Raw genomic sequence first — 23,245 nt, 5'->3', positions numbered from 1 at the left:
TCCGCAGATGCTGTCTGACCCACTGAGTTACTTCAGCATTTTGTGTCTAACTTCCACTGAAAGAGAACATGGCTTTATAGCCTCATGACCACAAGGATATCTCAGACTCAATTATTCACAAAGTGGTTAAGAATGAAGGCATTCTTCCCGCCCCCCCCTCCCCACTCTCGCATCAGTCTGAAGAAGGGTCTCGACCCATCGCCTATTTCCTTCGCTCCATAGATGCTGCCTCACCCGTTGAGTTTCTCCAGCATTTTTGTCTACCTTCGATTTTCCAGCATCTGCAGTTCCTTCTTAAACAAAATTCCTTACTTAGTATTATTAGAGTTGGAAGCATGATTACATTTGAAAAGAAGAATTGGGATATTGTGAAGAGTTGGGAAGGTAAACATTCTAATTATTTCGAGTTTTTTGTGTTTAAAATACCTGAATAGAAACCAGGCTGCATTAAGATTTTTTATCAACTTTGTTATATCTCATTACTCTGATCTTTAGAACTTAATCCATTGCTTACTTCTGTTGTTCAGTATTAAATCTAATCATATTAATGCCTTTTAATAACCCTCTTTTTCAAGCAATTACTTTTGTTTTGGAGAAACTTATGAAATCTGCTTCAGGAATCCTTAGTGATAATGTCATGCCCTGAACAATGCAGAGGAAACATCCATCCCCCATTCTTCCCTTTAACTATTAGTACAATCATAACATTAGTCCTTCTTGTTACCGCCTCATTGACCTGTTGAATTAAAAAAAAACCTGAGGTTGATAAAACATTCCTCAACCCCCATGCAACTTATTAATCAGCCATGATCATATTGAATGGCGGTGCAGGCTCGAAGGGCCTAATGGCCTACTCCTGCACCTATTTTCTATGTTTCTATGTAAAAATAATGCTAACTTTTCAAACCACCAGTAGGGGGCGACATGGTGGGGCAGCGTAACAGCGCCAGAGACCCAGGTTCGATCCTGACCACAGGTGCTGCCTGTATGGAGTTTGCACGTCCCCCCCCGTGACTTGCGTGGGTTTCCTCCCGGTGCCGGGTGCTCCCATTCACACTCCAAAGATGTACAGGTTTGTAGGTAAATGGCTTTGTTGTAAATTATCTCTAGTGTAGGACAGTGCTAGTGAGTGGGGACTCGGTGGGCCGAGAGGCTGTTCCCACAATGTATCTCTAAACTAAACTGAACTAGCATCCAAGTGAATCCATTATACGTCTATTCCACCTCTATCTCCACCCCAAGGGATATAAAACAGCTAAGTACATTGCAGCTTGTTGGCTAATGACTGGCCTTGTTTGTTGCGTTAGTTACCTGGACACCTTCTGCCGATGATCCCTGGTTTTCCTGGTCATCTTCCATGTCACTCTCGTTGCTATCAGTGACCACCGGCGCCCCACTTCGTGTCACGGCACCAGCTCGCGTTTCCTTGGCCTTGCCCACGTATCTCTCCGACCGTGTCTGCTTGATCACATTTGCTTTCCTCTGCCAAACCACTTTCTTGTTCTTCATTCGGAGGTAAAGTCGCGGTGAATTCATGCCGCCGGTGGCTAAAGGCCGCTGTCTGGGCTTGGACTTCAACCTCTTCCCCTCCGCTGGCGATCCTTTAGCCGACCTTACTGGACTTGCAGTCCTGGAGGCAATGGGCGACGTGTTGGGCTTCTTTGATTTTACCAAAGGTATGGACTTCATGCGGTGCTGTAACTTTGGTGCAGAAGAAACAGACTCGGTTTGCAAAGGACCCAACATCCTCCCTCTCCTTTTGCCCAAGAGAACCGGTGTACTTTGCAACTTGATCTCAGTATCTGCAGTTCTCCTGCGCTGCCCACTTCCCTTGTCACTGCTGGCCGGGGAGTGGGAGCTAGACCCTTTGGCGGGAGGAGAGGCTGGCTTCTTGGGACAGCTATAGGTTACGTGTTTGTTCAGGCTTCCCAAGTAAGTGAACTCCTTCTCACAATAAGGGCAATTATGGCTTTCCGAGCTCCTGCTTTTCAACATGGCCTTCACTTTGGCGGTCGACCTGTTCTTCTGCGAGATCGCCTTCTGCACCAACTGGTTCCTTTTGTTTTTCAGAACATTCATTTTGATTTTGTTCATGGTGATTTTTGGCTTTGTGTCCGTTTCAAAGTTAAGACGTTTTGGCTGGCCCATTCTCCGGATGGTGTTCTGCTTGACCGGCTCGGTGGCCATTTCCCCATTCTTCCTCCAGATTTTCCTTTTCAGCGGGATCGCATTCTTCTTTGGGGTGTAGCGTTTCTTGTCGCTGGCGGACGCACAGGCCAGGATGTGTTTGTGAAGAGCGGGCATGTTGTCGAAGCTCTTGCCGCACTTTGTGCAGTGGATGGCCGTGCTGAAGGTCTGGGGGATGTTGTGTGCGGTAAAATTCACAGCCGACGACACTGCGCTGTTTGAACTGCGGTTGTGATATTGAAACGGAGGGGGCTTGAAGCTAGGGTAACGTTGATTGAGACCCATACGGACATCAGGGCTCTTTGGTTTTATCCCGGATGCCATCACCTTTATTGTTGTATACAGCTCCTCTGTCAAGTCGCTGGAGTCCTCATCATCTTCCTCGCCCTCTCGTTGCTGAGGCTCCTGTAGCTGCACGCTACCCTCGCCGATGGACTGGCTGAGGCAGCTGGTGGCCTTGTCCGGGTCGGTGAAGTTCTGGGGCCTCAGCATTCCATTCTCTAGCTCGATGTGCGTGCACTGCTGGTCCGGATGCAGGTCGCTTTGATGCTGCTGCAAGTTGCAAAGGAATGCAAACTCCTTCTTGCAGGCGGAGCACACGAAGATCTTGCCGACCCCGTGCAAAGACGAACGGTGCTCGGACAAAGCCTCCGCCTCTTTGAACAGCTGCACACAAAACTCACATTTGAACGGCCATTCTTCGGCATGAACCAACAAGTGCTGGCCGAGATCCTTGATGGAAAGGAATGGAGTTTCACAAACATTGCACTGGAAACTTTTGGTGAACGTAGGCTCAGGTTTTTCCTCTTGTTCAGTGGGCTGACAGCTTTCTGCATCCTCCTGGTCCTCAGTGCAGTTTTTAATGAGCATTTCTGGAGGGGATTCTGGTTCGATGGTGGGCGGGTGGTTATTGCTCATTTCCTGTTCACTGTCCGAGTCTGGGTAGCCTTCATCTTTAACTTCTTCCTTGATGTTTATGCTGACCGGTGACAAAGCCGGAGTTATTGACTGTAGAACCTGGGTTACCGACTCTGGAAGGGGTGATGGTACAGAGAGCACTGGAGGAGGAGGAGAAGGAGCAGGTGTTGTTACAGGAGTTGGAGTTGCAATCGATGTTGGGGTTGAACCAGGATTAGATGATACCTCTGCCTCCAGGCATGGCTCAGGACTGTCCTCAGAGTCCTCTTTCATTGTGCCATTATACTCATTCAGAAGCACCTTTTCCAACACCGAGGTCGTTGGTTTCTTCTTCTTACTGCTGCATGAAACTTGAGCACCAACAACCCCCATTTCCTCCTTAACTTCATTTTCGCTGCACAACTTTTTATGCAGACTCAGATCTAAGATGGCTACGCCTGGCCCTTCCACTTCTGTTTTTACATCAGACTGCAGCTTAAAGCCACTGGACAGATCCAGAGGCTGGTGAGTGCAGAGATTAGCCAGAGGACGGTTCCCTGCAAATTCCTTAGAGGTGGTTATTTTGCACATTTCAAGACTCATTGGACTGAGAGTTTCATCTCGGCTGGAGAGGCTCCAGGCAGGTGAGCTACTCTGGCTTTCGATTTTTGATGCTTTCAGGCCAGGTACACTTTCATTCCATATGCGTATAAAGTCAGAATCCTTCCCCGTGCTGCTCAGTACAGGACTATGCTGTGGGGAATTTGGAGGTGAACTTGTTCTCCTCTTGAATCGGCCAAATCCCATTGGTGCTGCTGTTGATGTTGAAGGGCCAACTGACCCATCTGGAAACAGGCCTGATCTGGGCGAGTTATTTTCTTGGATCTGGAGGAGCTGCTTCAGCTTGGAGGACAGGCTACATTTCTCCTGATGCCCGCTCAAGCTGCCAGTGGTCTGACCCATGACAGGCTGGCCACCAAACGGCGTGACCGCTGGCGATATGGTCTCGACGCCAAGCTCAGTTTTCATCTTTGGGAAGGGAGGAGGGCTGCTGGTCCGCCTTCTTTTTGGACCTTTCAAATCGCCCTCTTTCACTTCATTCAGAAGAGAATGGGTGGCTGGAAGTTGTGCTGTGGTCTTAAGATTCTGAGGCAATTCATCGGTCACGGGATACAGCGCAGAAGGCAGGCCGAATGGATTTGTGCAAGCAGTATCCACCTCTATCACCTCACAGTTGCTGGTACTGCTGTTTGACTCAATCTTTCCATCAATATAGTAGTTGAGGTTCTCAGAGATGTTACTGGAGACGTCCATAATGTACGCTTGGCACTCGTCCGTCTCCTCTTCCTCCTCGTCTTCCTCGTCATCTTCAGTTTCTGTGCTGGTAACATGGTGCCCGCCAGCAGCCCTCGTTTGCTCGGACGTTGGATCCTGGTCTTCTGCAGAAACCTTCCGTCTCATCCTGATGCCCTTGGCCAGGAGGTGGCGCTCATGGATCCGGCGCTGATGCCGGCGTAAGTTGGTGTAAGAACCAAAGGTCTTCTTGCACAGTTTGCACGGGTGTTGGATTTTTGGTTCACAACTCGTTAAGACAGAAGGGTCCACATTTTGGACTGACGTCTCAGAATCGGTTTTCTTATAATTTTCCAGAGCCGTTGGGCTTTCCAGTCGACTGGATGGATCGGAACTAATGTCAATTGCCGTCTTGTCAAAATCAAAATCATCCTTCAGGCGCTGATCGGACATGATCACTTTGAAGGTGGGTTTCCTCTTGGGCCCAGCTTCGTGACGCCTCTCGTGCCGTCTCATGTTGATGTGAGTGCCAAATGCTTTACCGCAATACCTGCACCTGAACGTGAAGCCTTCTGTGGATACATGGATGTGCTGGTGACGCTCCAGACCTTGCTTCGTGGTAAATCTGCGCTCACAATTTTTGCAGGGAAACATGTGGGTCTCTTCAACATCCTGCATCCCGTTCTGATCGCCTTTTGGTTTCTGCTTCAGAGATTTGATTGAAATTTTCTTTCTTGGGAGATTTTCAATGGTATTTTCTTCCGACATTGTCTCTGCCTCAAGGGACATCTGGAAGTCCTTTGGTTGAGGCAGAACCTTCTGTGAAACAATTCTGTGAACTTCTATTCTCTGCTCTGTTGAATTGGCTTCTGCGACGCAAGGTTCATGCTTCTGAAAACCTGATTAAAAAAAGTACAATTACTACAGGCAAACATAACATTGTTACACTAGCATTAATCAACTTCTCATCTATCTCAACAGTTGCATTCCCACTAGGACCCGGATCTGGTTCAACAACAGCAGAACTCAGACAGCTCCGCCAGTCTAAAGATGAGGACTACAGGAGCGGGGATGCAGATCTCTACTGGAAGGCCAATTACAATCTGAGAAGAGGAATCAGAGCAGCCAAGGAAAGGTACTCTGAGAAGTTGAGGAGCAGGTTCTCTTCTTCAGTTTGGAAGGGCTGGCAAGAAATCACCAGCTACAAGAGGACAATCCCACGCTCCTTGGACAATCGTCAGCTGACCAACGACCTGAACGAGTACTACTGCAGGTTCGATAAATAGAAACTTGACCCAGGTATCCCCTTCCTCTCCCTCTCCCCCCCTCCCCCCCATCCCAACCAATACTTCACACCTACTCACAAGCCTGACTCCTCTACTCTCTCTACACCAACCACTGCATCTCCACAGACTCCTCTGTGAAGCTTCTCAAGTTTGCGGACGACACAACCCCGATTGGACTGATCCAGGATGGGGAGGAATCTGCCTACAGACAGGAAGTGTCACAGCTGGCGTCCTGGTGCCTTCGTAACAACCTGGAGCTCAATGCTCTTAAGACAGTGGAATTGATAGACTTTAGGAGAGCTCCCCCTCCCCATCAAGAACACCACAGTCACATCTGTGGAGTCTTTTAAGTTCCTTGGAACCATAATCTCCAAGGACTCCAAGTGGGGGGCCACCATCAACTCCACAGTCAAAAATGCCCAACAGAGGATGTACTTCCTGCGGCAGCTGAGGAAACACAATCTGCCACGGGCAATGATGGTCCAATTCTACACGGCCATCGTAGAGTCTGTCCTCACCTTCTCCATCATGGTCTGGATTGGCTCAGCCACCAAGCACGACATCCGGAGGCTGCAGCGAATCATCAGATCAGCTGAGAAAGTTATTGGCTGCAACCTTCCCACCCCCCATCGACGAACTGTACACTGCAAGGGCCAGGAAGCGAGCGGGTAAGATCATCTCTGACCCCTCTCACCCTGGCCACAAACTCTTTCAATCACTTCCCTTTGGAAGGCGACTCCGTACTGTCAAAGCTGTCACAGCCAGACATAAACACAGCTTTTTCCCTTGAGGAGTAGCTCTGCTCAATAACCTAAAGGCTGTAGCCTCCTTTTGCTCTGGTATTATTAGTTTACTGTTTTATGTGTCATTCTTAATTGTCACTCTATGTCGTGATGTTACTTGCGAGCAGAGCACCAAGGTAAATTCATTGTATGTGTACATACTTGGCCGATAAACTTATTAATTAATTAATTAATTAATTAATTCCTTTATTAAAACCAGAATATGAGCAACACATAAATCCTTTCTTCAAAGTAATTTAGCTTGCTTCTATTCATAGGCAATTTGGAAAATCAAACCATTAACTGAATGGTTAAACTTAGCAACATTATTAGGAAGCATGTGCACACTAGTTAAAGGCATGATGCTTATTTCCCAATGCAGCAACTGCGTATGATCAATTTGAGATGATGGTCAAGGGTCAAGATACAAAGATAAAGTGCATTCCAGAGATGCTGCCTGACCCGCTGAGTTACACCGGCACCATGTGTCATTTTAAAGGACAATCACTTGTTATTTGTCTAATGTAGACCACCTGGCTTTCAACGCATAGTTTAGTTTAGAGATACACCTCCAGTGCTTCTACTCTGGGGCTGTAGAAACATCACAATCTGGTTTGGGAGCTGCTCTGCCCAAGACAAGAAGGCTCTGCAGAGAGTAGTGCGTTCAGCCAAACGCACTATGGGAACTAAGTTTGCCCCCCCCCCCCCCCCCCTGCAGAAACTATACATCAGAAGGTGTAGATCAGAGCCAGCAACATTATAGGGGACCCCTAACACCCCAGCAACAGACTGTTCCAGCTGCTACAGTCAGGTAAACGCCTCCGCTGTCATGCTGTGAAAACAGAGAGGATGAGACAGAGTTTCTTCCCACAGGCCATTAGGACTGTAAACTCTTGTCTCACCAGGGACTAATTTACTGTTGTGTTGGGTCTTTTTTAAATTAATGTTTTTTTCCCCTCTAATATGTAAATACTGATTCTGTTCTATTCTGTTCTGTAGTTTTTGCACAATCCGCAGGCGTTGCCACTTTCATTTCACTGCACATCTTGTATGTGTATGTGACAAATAAACTTGACTTGACAGCATGGAAACAGGCCCTTCGGCCCATTGAGTCTGCACCGACCTGTGATACCCGCACACTATCCTACATACACACACCAGGGGAAATGTACATTGATACCAAGCCAATTAACTTACAAATCTGTACGTCTTTGACGTGTGGGACGAAACCGAAGATCTCGGAGACGGGGAAAACGCACAAACTCCATAAAGACATTAGCACCCGTTGTCAGGATCGAACCCGGGTCTCTGGTGGCATACGGCAGATGCTCTATCTCTACGCCACCATGCAGCCAGTTCTGAATGCAAAAGCATTTAATTTGGCAAGCAAAATACTTTTGAAGTGGCACTGCTAAACACTGATCATTATGTCTCGTAAATATTCAGCCTTGCACATGTAGTCCCAGCTACTGCTGCTGGCTCCACTTTGCTTGCTCGATTTACATATTGTGAAATGATGGAATCCTTCAAGTATTACTTGTGTGCAGTGCCAGAAGACCGCAGGTAAAATAACTTTTGAGAGCAGAACTTTGCAACCTCTATAATTGAGGCAGCCATTTTGTTGGCATTGACAAAGTCCAAAAACAAAATGAATGTGTGTGTGTGTGGATAATTATAGGTAACAAGGAGGCACAAAACATCAACCTGAAAGGTATCATTAAGATCGACACAAAATGCTGGAGTAACTCAGCGGGTCAGGTTGCTGGAGTAACCAGAAGTCATTAAGATTTCAGTACATTCAAATTAATGTGGTACCCTATATGAACTATAATTTTAGTGAAGCAATCTTTCCAACTTGGGGATGTTTAAGGGTCAACATTTGGAACTAATGCCACTTTCATTGGCAGTCTGATGAAAGGTCTCGACCCGAAACGTCACCCATTCCTTTACTCCAGCCGAGTTGCTCCAGCTTTTTTTTGCCTATCTTTGGTCAAGATTCAAGAGAGTTTATTGTTATGTGACCCAGATAGGACAAAGACATTCTTGCTTTGCTTCAGCACAACAGAATTATAGAAGACATGAATACAGTCAAGTTAGGTTTGTCGCCGGTGAGAACAGTTGAAGCAATCTAAAGATGAAGCATTTCGGGGCAACATTTGGGCACAGTGTTAAGAACAATTTTCCCATCTGCAATGCTGAATCAATAAACTAACATGCATCGCTGACAATATTGGTTAGTTGACAATATCCAGCATGAAGTTTGCTAAATAAACTTAACTAGAGCTGCTGCCTTACAGCAACCGAGACCCTGGTTCGATCCTGACGACAGGTGCTTAAGAAAGAACTGCAGATGCAGGAAAAATCAAAGCTAGACAAAAATAGTGGAGAAACTCAGCGGGTGAGGCAGCATCTATGGAGAGAAGGAATAGGCGACGTTTCGGGCCGAGACCCGAAAGGGTCTCGGCCCGAAACGTCACCTATTCCTTCGAAGAAGGGTCTCGACCCGAAACAAGGGTTGAGACCATTCTTCAGACTACAGGTGCTATCTGTGTGGAGCTTGCTATGACCGTGTGGGTTTCCTCTGGGTGCTACCGTTTCCTCCCAAATGCCAAAGACGAGCAGGTTTGTAGGTTAATTGGTCTCTACATATTGACCCTTGTATGTAGGATATAACTAGGGTACGAGTGATCGCTGGTCAGCCCAGACTTGGCGGGCCGAAGGGCCTGTTTCCACGCCGTCTCTCCAACCTAAACTAGATTCAAGAGAGTTTATTGTCATGTGTCCCTGATAGGACAATGAAATTCTTGCTTAGCTTCAGCACAACAGAACATAGTAGGCACTGACTACTAGGCATAGTAGGCAAATAAAGTTACATAGAAATTAGGTGCAGGAGTAGGCCATTCGGCCCTTCGAGCCTGCACCGCCATTCAATATGATCATGGCTGATCATCCAACTCAGTATCCCGTACCTGCCTTCTCTCCATGTTGTGTTATAGAACAGTCATTCTGCACGTAATAGCGAATCTCAACCGTCAATTGCAAATGTGATCAATACTGTACTATTAAATATCCAGTGGATGAAAGAAATGTATTTAAAATTCGCAGAACAAACTTCTTTGTTTGAACGAGCCAGATTGGTTCCGCTTACAACACTGTGTTTATGCAGCATTTCAGGCACAAAGACTCTCTTTCTAACGTTACAAGTTAATCAGCTGCTTCAGATTGTAACCAGGAAGTAACCCCGATAGGAAAATAGATATTAGTTCATGACGCAATTGTCAAAAGAAGTGACAAATAAATATGCAAAGTCTTAGCCTTTCTCTTCACAAAACTGCAATACATTTTGAAACTGTGGCTGGTGGCCAGCAGGGTGTAGACTGTGCATGGATAACACTGGTGCCAACAAATGAAAGGCCATCTCCTCATGTCCATCCCTATGTTCTCTCCTGACTGAGGGTTGATGCATGAACTGGGTGATGCTGGACAAGTCGTGACGAGCACTTACTCCGCGGGACAGGAAGGACTCAAACATTCCATTCTGGTACTTGCTATTTTTTTCTGTGTAGGAAACAACTGCAGATGCTGGTTTAAATCGATGGAAGACACAAAATGCTGGAGTAACTCAGCGGGACAGGCAGCATCTCTGGAGAGAAGGAATGGGTGACGTTTCAAGTTGAGATTCAGATATGATGCTCCATAGATGCTGCCTCATTCGCTGAGTTACTCTAGCATTTTGTGCCTACCTGCTAATCTTTTCTATCCAGTTACAGTGAATAAAACACATTTGGAACTTTGGGGCAGCACGGTGGCACAGCGATAACCTGCTGCCTTACAGCGCCAGAGACCCAGGTTTGATCCTGACTACCAATGTTGTCTGTACGGAGTTTGTATGTTCTCCTCGTGACCTGCGTGGGTTTTCTCCGGGTGCTCCGGTTTCCTCCCACACGCCAAAGACGTGCAGGTAAATTGGTTTCTGTAAAGTTGTAATTTGTCCCTAGAGTGTCGGAGAGTGCTAGTATCATCAACTCCTGCACAGTTCTGTCACAGGGTCAAAGGAAATGGTTCAATGGCTGTATCAAGGACCACCTCCAGCATGCAGGCCTAGCCCCAAACGGACTGGAGACCCGTGCCAGGCCAGGCGTACAACCACTAGGAAGGCGGTCAGCAGTTTAAGATAACCGCCAAAATTTAGTGCCAGAGGCAGGAGAAAGGCTGCAGCCCTAAATACCCCCCCCCCCCACCCCCCCACGGCCTTGATGTTACCCCCACGGCTCCCTCCAGCGTGTGGCTCGCGTATCGGACTCATGACCGCACTCCATCCCACAAGACACAACCATGCTATCCTCGTCTACGACGAGTCACCACCGTGGGCGATCGCTGGTCGGCGCGGACTCGGTGGGCCAAAGGGCCGTTGCCCGCGCTGCATCTCTACACTAAACTAAAAAACAAAAATAGCACGAGTAGACCTAGAGCGAACACTGGGTCAATCTGGTAAAAAAGTGTTGCCGCATGTGGCAAGCACATGCTGTCCAAGCCTCTACATTGAACATCCATTAAATTAAGCTCCAGATACAGTTCATTAGAAACAGTTCCCTATCAATACAGCAGTTAAAACTAAATGCCTCAGGAAAGGGAAGCGGGGGAGAAAAATAAATGTTTACCATCGTGCAATGCCCGCCAATTAATACTGGGTGGAAAATAATGGACACTTTATGGTACTTCCCGTTCTTAGCTGCTACCATGCAATGTCATTTCTCTAAACAGTAACTGATTGCAGGCACACCCATTCTCAAAGACCATTGTAGCCGGTGTTACTCAATTCTCTGCATTTTCCAATAACTGCGGCGCTGAGACTGTAAAAGGAAATGACAGTGCAGCAATTGGACACCTAGTTCTTGCAAAACAAAGGCACTTTTCAGATGCCTGTAACTGAAAAAGCAATTCATCTAACAGTTTACCTTTGACCATTTGAACCAATAAGTGAACCAATAACCAATCCAGATTAGTTAGCGATCTTAACTACAGAGGCAAAGGTCACTTTGATGCCATTACCCTACAGGTTAATACTCCACACCACCACACACACACACACACATGCACACACTTCAAAGCATGTTAGGATTTGCACGTGGTAAATGAGAAAGAAGTTAATGAAAGACATTAGAAGGTGGACAAAAAATGTTGGAGAAACTCAGCGGGTGAGGCAGCATCTGTGGAGCGCAGGGTCTCGAACCAAGGCCAAAAAGATTATTAATTAAAGCTTTATTTCAGACACAGGTCCATATACACAACAAACAGTACAAAGAATTACAAAGATACATTAAAAAATTGGATATTAGCCTAAAATATATATAAGCTATTGCACCAATGCCGTCTTAGACTTTAGAAGCCTAAGTAGACAAAAATGCCAGAGAAACTCAGCGGGTGAGGCAGCATCTATGGAGCGAAGGAAATAAGCGATGCCTATTTCCTTCGCTCCATAGATGCTGCCTCACCCGCTGAGTTTCCCCAGCATTTTTGTCTACCTTCAATTTTCCAGCATCTGCAGTTCCTTCTTCAACAACATTGGAATCTAGTAATCAACTTTGTACGTGGCAATGCAATTGCCTATTCCAAATCCTTCTTTGTAATTGTTTGTCCATTTAATGTTACATTAATTTTACAACATCTTTCCCAAAGGCTCCTGGCAAGGAAGGATTTTGTATTTCAATAACTCTCTGATATCTCCCCCACCCTTTCCTCTCTGCAGCGGCCACCATCTCAGTGTTTTTTACCCCTTCAATTATCTTTTCACAATTCACTTTCTAAATTGCTGCCATAACTCGCTGTGGTCAGAAAACATACCTACACTAACTAGCTGTTAAGTGACTACTTGCATGAACTAACTACTTGCATGAAGAAAGGCCACAAGGGCAGGGCACCATTTGGACATTGGTACAACGATATCTCTTGCACTAAAAGTTGTACCTAGAGCCGTGCACTGTGGATGGCGTGATTGTATTCATGACTTTTCTCTGACTGGATACCACACAAACAAAAGCTTTTCACTGTACCTCGGTACACATGGAAATAATAAACTAAACTATATAATTGGCACCTGTACAGCATGTCCAAATAATAATAATGAATAAAAGGAAGATGGTCGAAAATTAAGGAACACATACATTTCACACATTCAATTCACTCACTCCCTCAACCATGATAGAACAATATTAGCAGCAACTTTGGATTTACCTTGCTTAAGTCCTTCCTCAATTTCTAATTTCCGACGTCGTAATTTCTTCCTCCCTGAAAGTACAATTAATAAAATCAGGAAATAAATCAAGAGATTACCACCCACTGGTTCATACCGACATTCTAACGTAGAGTTCATCCGCTAGTGCCGGCACCTCCCTAGCTGATGACCTGAACTCCTTTTACGCTTGTTTCGAGATGGGCAACACCACCCCAGGTTTGCCGACTATCGACAATACCGCCAGCGGGCTGGCTACCGAAGCTGAAGGGGGAATGCGTCCGAGCTCGACGTGAGGAGGGCTCTGACACGGGTGAACACGAGGAAAGCTGCAGGCCCTGATGGCATCTCGGGGCGAGTACTCAAGTCCTGTGCTACGCAGCTAGCTCCAGTGCTCACTACATTATTCAACCTCTCCCTGGACAAGTCCGTGGTCCCTGCCTGCTTCAAAAAATCCATCATTGTACCGGTACCAAAAAATGCCTCCCCAGCCTGTCTGAATGACTACCGTCCGGTGGCCCTTACCTCGGTAGTCATGAAATGCTTTGAGAGGCTGGTGAAGAAACACATCTGCGCCTTCCTCCCTCGCAACATGGACCCGTTGCAGTTCGCATACCGTCCGAACAGATCCACGGACGATGCGGTCTCCCAGGTCTTGCACACCGCTCTCTCTCATCTTGACAGCCAGAAGGGGGGCTACGTGAGGATGCTGTTCATAGACTTCAGTTCAGCCTTCAACACGATAGTCCCCACCAGACTGGCCGGGAAGCTACTGGAATTGGGGCTCAACACCTCCCTGTGTGCCTGGGCCCTGGACTTTCTCACCGCCAGGCCCCAGGTAGTCAAGATGGGAGGGAATACATCGAAGTCCCTCACCCTGAGCACAGGATCGCCCCAGGGTTGCGTCCTCAGCCCCCTATTGTACTCCCTGTACACACATGACTGTGTGGCTAGGTTCAGCTCCAACTCAATAATTAAGTTTGCTGATGACACTGTGGTGGTGGGCCTGATCTCAGACAACGACGAGAAGGCCTACCGGGAGGAGGTGGCTGATCTGGCACTGGTGCCAGGACAACAGCCTCCTCTTGAACATCAAAAAAACTAAGGAGCTGATCATGGACTTTAGGAGGGCACATCATCCGAGGACGTACACTCCACTGAGGGTAAATGGGGATCCTGTGGATAGGGTGAGCCGTTTTAAATATCTGGGAGTCCACATCTCTGAGGAAATGACATCGACATCACACGCCTCAGCACTCGTGAGTAAGGCAAGGCAGCGCCTTTACCACCTCAGGCAAATGAGGAAATTCAGAGTGTCTCCGAGGATCCTCCAGTGCTTCTACGCAGCGGCTGTGGAAAGCATCTTGTCCGGGAATATTACCATCTGGTTTGGGAATTGATCTGCCCAGGACAAGAAGGCTCTGCAGAGAGTAGTGCGTTCGGCCGAACGCACTATGGGAATTTCACTCGCCCCCCCCCTGCAGGAACTATACAACAGGAGATGCAACTCCAGAGCCAATAAAATCATGGGAGACCCCTTCCACCCCTGCAACGGACTGTTCCAGCTGCTACGGTCAGGCAAATGCCTCCGTTGCCATGCTGTGAGAACGGAGAGGTTGAGAAGGAGTTTCTTCCCAGAGGCCATTCGGACTGTAAACTCCTATCTCACCGGGGACTAACTTTACTGAACGTTTTTCCTTCCAATATTTAATATGTAAAATAATATGTGTGTTTATGATTGTGTTTATAATTTGTTTGGTTGTTTGTTTGTTTGTCTGTTTGCACAAAGTCCGCGAGCATTGCCACTTTCATTTCACTGCACATCTCGTATGTGTATGTGACGAATAAACTTGACTTGACTTAAAAGGGATAGTGGATAGTGCAGTTGACTCCAGAGGGAAAAAACCTTGTTATCTTAACCTGTACCCTTGGTATTCCTTATTTTGATCTTAGTTTAGTTTAGAGATACAGTGCGGAAAACAGGCCCTTCGGCCCACCTTTCGGGCTCCTTCCTGCTGCACACCGACCCCCACACATTAACACTATCCTACACACACTAGGAACAATTTACACATACACCAAGCCAATTGACCTACACACCTAGGTACGTCTTTGGACAGGTCCTTCACTCTAATGTGGAGCAGGCAAGATTGGAAAAGATTGTAATCATCTGGAAAGTGGCGATGCCCTCTTTGCTTATCACCATCCATCAGGGTCTTTCTCCTGACAAAATGTTTGGAGCACAGTCTCGTATAACCTCAATCTGTTTCATCAAAGAGACATAAGCATCCCCCATTACAGCACTCAGGACCCAGACACTGGCAACTATTACAGCAAGTGGGTTAAGGTTCAGGAGAGATTGATCAAACTGGAGGTGTTTTCTCAGGAGTATCAGAGACTAAGGACAGACCTAATCGAAGTTCTAAGCCATGCAAAGAATTAGTTCAAACCTCTCTAGTCACATAATAGGAACACTGATTTTTTTTTTTAACTCTTAAGAAATACTAATTTTAATTAATATCGCAACGTTCAAGAAACATTAAGACAGGTACATGGATAGGATTAGAGGGACATAGGCCAAATGCAGGCTGGTGGACTACAGTAGATTGGACATGTTGGTCGGTGTGGGCAAGTCGGGCCAAAGGGCCGGTTGGCACTGTATGACTGTGACTAATAACAAGAGACTATTCTATTATTCTGTCAATCACTACCATTTTCTTTTTCATTTAAGGACACCACTTCCATTCTCATTATTTTATATTCATCATCCTCATGTGGGTGGATTAATATAATTTGCTTTCCCGCAAGCTAGCACCTACAAAAGCTGTTCCAAATGGTGCCTTTCATATACAGCTGTCAAAATGTGTCTGTTGCAGTTTGAACTAATTTTAAATTTGCAACTAATTTCACTTTCAATATAACTGCACTGATATTTCAAAATTATAGCATTTTCATTATACAATATCAGTGCAGTTATATTGAAAGTGAAATTAGTTGCAAATTTAAAATTAGTACATCGGAGCACAGTACAATGGAACATGATTAATAAAAGTCATCGGATGTTACCGAAGTGTAATGGCTGACATTTGAAGCATGATTAAATCCTACTGCTTTGACAGCAAACTGCACTCAAAAAATCTAGGAGCATGCCCAGCTTCACAAGGAGTGCCACGATGTTAGCACGACACCCTTTGGAGTTGATGTAAAAACCAGGACTGCCTGCACTCAGAAAGAATAAAACATTAAATGGAAGATAGACAAAAATGCTGGAGAAACTCAGCGGGTGAGGCAGCATCTATGGAGCAAAGGAAATAGGCGAAGTTTCGGGTAGAGACCCTTCGAAGGAAATAGGCAACGTTTCGGGTCTCGACCCTTGTTCGAAGGGTCTCGACCTGAAATGTCACCTAATTCCTTCGCTCCATAGATGCTGCCCCACTCGCTGATTTTCTCCAGCATTTTTGCCTACCTTCGATTTTTCCAGCATCTGCAGTTCTTTCTTAAAAATTCAATGGAGATATCCATTAGAGAAGATTGTTTTATGACATTTCACCACTTTTTCAGTGGTGTAATATCATGTCATGTGCAATGACATTTTCAAAAATCAGACTATTTTAGAGTTTAAAATATCAAAACAGAAAATGGTGTCAACGTTCAGAGGTATCTCGCTAGTACAACACTATGATAACCGGATTGGTGGTTGTAAGATTGAACAGCTTTAGGTTATTAATTAGATACATCATACAAGAAGCTTGTTAATTGGGAACAGAGAAACATAAATGGTGCAGATGCTGGAATCTGGAGCAACAAGCAATCGGCTGAAGAAACTCAGTGAGGAGGGCAGCATCTGAGCTGATGCAGGATTTTCACTGTAACAATTCCCAAGTTAGCAATGCGCACAGAAGGTAATCTCCATCTTTGCAGTTACAACATTCATCTATGACGCAGGACATTAACGTAATTGATAAATTGTCTGTAGCAAATGTTGACTGTAAAGTAGCAAATTCCCTTGCCAAGTTTCTATCAAGTTTCATAAATTTATTCAAAATGGAAATGTCAAAATAGGTCCATAAATTAAAAAATATCTAAAAATGTATCTTGCCAGTAAAACTTAACACAATATTATGCTAACATGGCTAAAAGCTATATCGAGTTTTGGACTGGGTGTACACTTCTAGCTGGTGCATTGCAAATGTATTTTCATAAACCCATACTTTGTTGCTACAAATCAAATAAAAATGTTATGGTGGAATGTTTATGTAAAATATAAATCACAGTTTAACCTACAAATGCAAAGTGATACAAAGATACAGCTGGCATTGAAAGAGCCATTCACACTAATCCTAAGGCTATAATGGCTGACATTTGAAGCACGACTAAACCGTACTGCTTCTCCATATTATTCTGGATTATTCTGCCCATATTTCTATCTCTTCCAATGGAAATGTAACCAACTTATTTGATGTCTTTATAACCAGTTCATGGATAGAAAAGCTTTGAAAGGGTATGGGCCAAATGCAGGTAGATGGGACCAGTAGAGATGGGACATATTGGTTACCATGGGCAAGTTGGGCCGAAGGGCCAGCTTCCATGCTGTATGGTTTTAAATAATGGATAAACTGCTGTAAAAGAAATTGACAATGGTGAAAGCTTCAAAATGTTTCTGTAAAATATGGTGCACTCTGATCTCACAAAATGATCCGTTTTGCAAGAGAAACCAAAATAATTTGTTGAATTAATTTACTAAATCAATAAAAAATACCCCAGATAGACACCTGGATGTCACACAGCAAACAGTCAAGCGATCTATAGTATCTAGTTTTGCTTAAATGTCGGCTCTTTATGAAATTGCTCATCTATTTTAGCCGTTGGCAAAGTGATGTCCCAGCTGTTCACAATGCGGGTTTACAAACCATACATCGGTGAACTTGGTTTTAGGAAGTAGAACAAGTACATGGCTTCCTTCAATCTGTAAAAACTAATTATATCAGATAACAGCTGTGAAGCAATTATACTGCGTGATTGCAGGGGTTCTATGCAATATCTTTCATTTTTTAACATCTAGTTATTTCTGGTTAATCGTACAGGTAGTCCTTTGCACAAGCGAGGACACAGTAAGGAGGTAAATATGGAGAAAAGGAATAGGTGATGTTTCGAGTCGAGACCGTTTTGGGTCAAGACCCTTTTTCAGAGGCAGGGGACAGGTGAACGAGAGATAAGGGCGGTACTTGGGACAAATGAAGTGAAGATATGTAAAAAGCAACAATAACCAAGGAAAGGTAGAGCCCACAATGGTCCATTGCTGGCTGTGGGGTAGGTGATAACGAGTTATACAGAGTGGAACTCAACAGAATGTCAGTAAAACTAGTACCTAGACAAGGGTGGGGGAGGGACAGGAAGAGAGGGGTTATTTGAAGTTAGAGAAATCAATATTCATATCGCTGGGTGTTGTATAAGTACGGACGGCAAGAATTTATTTAAGTACAACCAAGAGAAAATTAAACTTGACATGGGTTCAGTAAATGGAATCACACAGTGGGAACTATTTTGTAATACAGTGCTTCTTTAGTTGACATCAGCTGGGCAGTCACAGAATGCAGCATTTTTTTTAAAAAAAAGCAAGATACTGCTGATGGAAAATATGATGTTAACATTTTAGGTCAACGACCTTTTACTTGAAATGTTAACCTTTTATTTTCTCTCCACATAACCGGTCAGGCAGCACGAGTACTTGTAGGTGGACAAAAAAGCTGGAGAAACTCAGCGGGTGAGGCAGCATCTATGGAGCGAAGGAAATAGGCAACGTTTTGGGTCGAAACCCTGAAGGAAATAGGCAACGTTTCGGCCCGAAACATTGCCTATTTCCTTCGCTCCATAGAAACATAGAAAATAGGTGCAGGAGTAGGCCATTCGGCCCTTCGAGCCTGCACCGCCATTCAACATGAATATTCAATAGGAAATAGGGCCGAAACCCAAAGGAAATAGGCAACGTTTTGGGTCGAAACCCAAAGGGTTTCGGCCCGAAACGTTGCCTATTTCCTTCGCTCCTTAGATGCTGCCTTACCCGCTGAGTTTCTCCAGCATTTTTGTCTCCCCTCAATTTTCCAGCATCTGCAGTTCCTTCTTAAACATGAGTATTTGTAGACTTTTCTGTTTCAGATTATTAATTAGCAACTGTCTTTGAGTTCTTGGTTCTTGGGTCCTCCAAAATATTCCAACTGGAATTTAAACTGGAGTTGAAGTTAATCAGAGGTTCAACAGGCAAAAGGCAATTTATTCAGAAAATCATCTTAACGAACAGATGAAACAGACATCAAATCAACTTCTTCCAAAGGAGGTAGTCTCATTACTCGGAGTCCCGCCGATAGACTTCTCCAGTCTCTCCGTCCACATTGTTCGATTATTGTTTGATTATTCTGTATTTTTATTTCTATATTGCACTATACTACGGACTGACGCTAAACTGCATTTCGTTGTACCCATACTCGTATTTGTGCAATGACATTAAAGTTGAATTGAATTGAATTGAATACTCCAATACAAAGAGATCAGTTACCCATCAATGTGATCAATTAAAAATTAGTTGCTTCCAGCAGTGTCATCAAAGCTTGATTGATTTGGCAATTCCCCCCATCACCTCTATAATGACTGTTAGCGAGTCAGAATAGCCAGAATGTAAAGCTAGCCATCATTTTTATTTACAAATTTGCTGTTTAATTACCTTGGTATAAAAAGACCAGGAGGTAGACAGGGTCTTAAGTCCACGGCACAATCCAGAAACGTTGGGAGCGAGCAAGAACTCACCAAGACTCATCAGGCAACTGCTACACATTGTCTACGCGTGGGCAACAGGAGTGCCCATTTATGGCTATAGGGTGTGAAAATGTTGCTTGTTACAGAAATGATAGCATGATAATAAAACTCAATGAATTTCTGTGGCGTTTCCAAGGTTCAGACGTAAATGAGTATTACCTTCTGTTTCACTGCCAGTAACTGATGAATAGAATCCAAATAGGACGAATAAAACATTCTGTTTCAATTTGGAATCGCAAAAACATTGCATCCATTGTGATTCAGTTTATGTATACAAAATGACAAAAAAAAAAGCGAACTTTCCTCAAAGAACAATATAACACGCTATTCCATGTGTGCTATGTGGGGTGGAAGAGGTGGGGAGCTGTTTGAACACAATAGAGTGAAACCTTCTAGAACACAAACCACACCATAAAACACTTACCTACATCTCCTTGCTGCAACATTTCACTGGCAGTTTTGGCCTGGTGTGTGTGTGTGTGCCTTGCAAGAATGGTCTCAGGCTAATTGCAGCACAAAGTTGCAATCATTGAAAAAATGAAGTTTGTGATAGAGATCAAACTCTTAAAAAAGTTAAAACGATACTGGATAGCTACTATTCAGAAATATAATGTGACCCAAACTAGTATTTAAATTGTTCACCAATGCACTGGGCAGACCTGCCTAAAGTCAGACATTGAGTGCACTTTATGACAAGCCCTGGCCAGAGATTGAAAGGATCAACTCACGCAACAATATGTCCGTATCTGGAACAATTGTGATTGGGGCCAGGACGCCTGTTCCACCCAGAGTCAGTATTTCAATCACATAAAACAAGAACCATTTAGACAGATACATGGATAGGACAGGTTGAGGGGCGTGGGTCAAAAGCAGGCAGGTGGGACTAGTGTAGAGTGGACATGTTGGCCAGTGTGGGCAGGTTGGGCCGAAGGGCCTGTTTCCACACTGTAGGACTATATACATTTCTCAATGAACTTGAAGACTCATCCTAAACACAACAATGCTTGGGTTGCAAAAAATAATAATATCGATAAAGCACATTAAGGATTCAGCACAGAGTACAACTCCACGGAGAGAATACTTTGAATTATTTCTGCCCAAAAGAGACTGATAATACAATAGTACTGCATATGGTGTCATTCATTTGATGCCCATTTATACAAGTATTTTCATTCATGTTGAATCACAAGCACTGGCCCATTGGTCAAATCCTAAAACACAACGCCATGGTGCTGAGTTCACGGCAGGATCCCCGTGTTTCAATTGGTGTTGAGATGGTGTGGGTTAGTCAGGACAACGGGAGATCTTGTAGGAAGGAACTGTAAATGCTGGTTTACACCATAGACACAAAGTACTGGAATAACTCAGCAGGTCAGGCAGCATCTCTGGAGAAAAGGAATAGGTGACGTTTTGGAGTGGGACCCTTCTTCACACTGAGGAATGGAGAGATGTCAAAAAGTATATAGAGCAAATTAATGAAAGATATTCAAAATGACAAATCAAAGCCAGCAAAGATGATTAAGGAAAGGTGGAGTCCACAATGGTCCATTGGTGGCTGTGGGGGATGGTGATAACAAACAATAAAACAGTGAAACTCAGCAGGACGATAGTGAAACTAATACAACGACTATGGTGGGGAAGGATGGAGAGAGAGGGAAAGCAAGGGTTAGGAAGTTAGAGAAGTCAATATCATAGCCCTGGGCTGTAAGCTGCCTAAGCGAAATACAGTGCTGTTCCTCCAATTGCATTTGGCCTCACTGACAGTGGAGGAGGCTCAGGAGAGAAAGGTCAGTACAGGAAAATAAAGTGTTTGGTCATATGTGATAGGAGCAGAATTAGGCCACTCGGCCCATCAAGTCTACTCCGCCATTCAATCATGGCTGATCTATCTCTCCCTCCTAACCCCATACACCTGCCTTCACCTCAGAACTCCTGACACCATACTAATCAAGAATCTATCCATCTCTGCCTTAAAAATATCCATAGACTTGGCAACCGGGAAATTGTGTAGACCAAGGCGGACTCAGCGAAGGTGTCCAGCGAAACGATCACCCAGTCTGCGCTTGGTCTTGCCGATTTATAGGAGTCCACACCTGGATCGGCGAATACAGCAGATGAGGTTGGAGGAGGTGCACATGATCCTCTACCTTGCCTGAAAGGACTCTCGGGGTCCTTTCACAGAATCGAGGGAGGTGGTATAGGGACAAGCATTGCTTCTCCTACGGTTTCAAGGCGATTCTGACTTGCGTAAAAATCTGATTGGTGTAAGAGACTGAGGGACATAACCCTGTCGTGGCGAGGTGCGTCTGTATCTCTTTAAAAATCACATACTTAAACCATATTTTTTTAAATGTTAAATCGAGTTTAACTTGTGCATTTAACAACAGCAGTTGTGGTTTGTGGACAATTCTCCGAGCATCTGTCGTGCTTGGGCAGATAGCAGGCAACAGCCTGTCACAAGTTGTAGACAGGACTTCATGGCCACCAGAGATAATTTAGTCATATCGATGCTTGCATGTATAATCAAATCAAATGACCGTGGGTTAATGCTATCAGTTAGCTTACTCATGCTGTAATACACTGATGTAAAGTCATTTTCAAGCTTGCCCTTGATATAATTTACAGCCAGAAATTGATTCAACCACTATGGTTGCTGGACCCACATCATCTGATTTAGTAAGATTACTAGCCTGACACTAAATCGGGGTGTTATTGGCCAAGTCCTTGCGGCAATTAGTTCTCAAGCTGAGTTCACTCAATACCCTGACAGCCACGGAATACTTTCAGCACATTCCCAAAACATTATTGAGATTTATTAATTTTGTTGGTGATCTTGGAAAATAGGAATGCACAACGTGCGGTGAACAACAGTCTGAAAAATGCATAGTTTCTTACACACCACACTAACTAGAGACAAACGACACCCATTAAAACACTGTGTTTAAGGAGGAACTGCAGATGCTGGAAAAATCGAAGGTAGGTAAAAATGCTGGAGAAACTCAGCGGGTGAGACAGCATCTATGGAGCGAAGGAATAGGGGTGACGTTTCAAGGGTCCCGACCCGAAAAGTCACCTGTTTCTTTCGCTCCCTAGTTGTTGCCTCACCCGCTGTTTCTCCAGCATTTTTGTCTACCTGCAAGGCTGGTATGGTATGTTTGTTATGTGACAAGGCTTTCTATGGCCAGGGACTATCATGGTAAATACACTATGCCAATAATCCAGGACTTCAAGTCCGAAAGTTAGCAAATTGTAGAATTCATGATCTGGTCTTATGGATGGCATCAGTAAACAGTTAAAATCATTTAATAATTTATGATATATATGGATGGCATCAGTAAACAGTCAAAATCATTTAACAAAGAAATTCTTACAGCAATGTCATCTGGAGTAGAAAACAAAGCAGCCAACTCATGCTTGCCTCTCAAGTGACCAACCAACCACCTTCCCCACACAGTCTAGCCGACACGTACATGCACCTTGCTATGCAGCAACAGCTGTAACAAACACAGCAAAACCGACCATCAGCTTCTCGTGCCAAGTAAATACTGAAAATAAAAGCAACTAGGTGACATGAAACGATATAACATTATTCATTCAAGTTGGTCTGCCAACAGTCACAACACACAAGGTACATGAAAGCTTGAAATTAAAAGTGAAAACAAAAAGAAAAAGACAAGCAACTGTTGTCGGCTGTTCCATCACCGGAACAAATGAACAAACATACACAGATATATCGCCTGGGCAGAGGATTCTAATAC

The 23,245-nt window shown here is 44.6% G+C and overlaps 1 protein-coding gene across 1 annotated transcript in view; it reads right to left on the bottom strand.

Moving 5' to 3' along the window:
• Positions 1-23,245, bottom strand: part of LOC129711463 (PR domain zinc finger protein 2-like) — a 46,604-nt gene that overhangs the window by 5,654 nt on the left and 17,705 nt on the right. The window contains exon 2 of the mRNA XM_055659078.1: positions 1,312-5,276. Within this exon, the coding sequence (XP_055515053.1) occupies positions 1,312-5,166 (3,855 nt within the window). The 5' untranslated portion in view covers positions 5,167-5,276. The remainder of the gene's footprint in view (positions 1-1,311; positions 5,277-23,245) is intronic.

This window comes from Leucoraja erinacea, chromosome 30 (genome assembly GCF_028641065.1).
Source record: "Leucoraja erinacea ecotype New England chromosome 30, Leri_hhj_1, whole genome shotgun sequence".
NCBI lineage: Eukaryota > Metazoa > Chordata > Chondrichthyes > Rajiformes > Rajidae > Leucoraja > Leucoraja erinaceus.
This window is presented reverse-complemented; position numbering and strand designations above follow the sequence as displayed.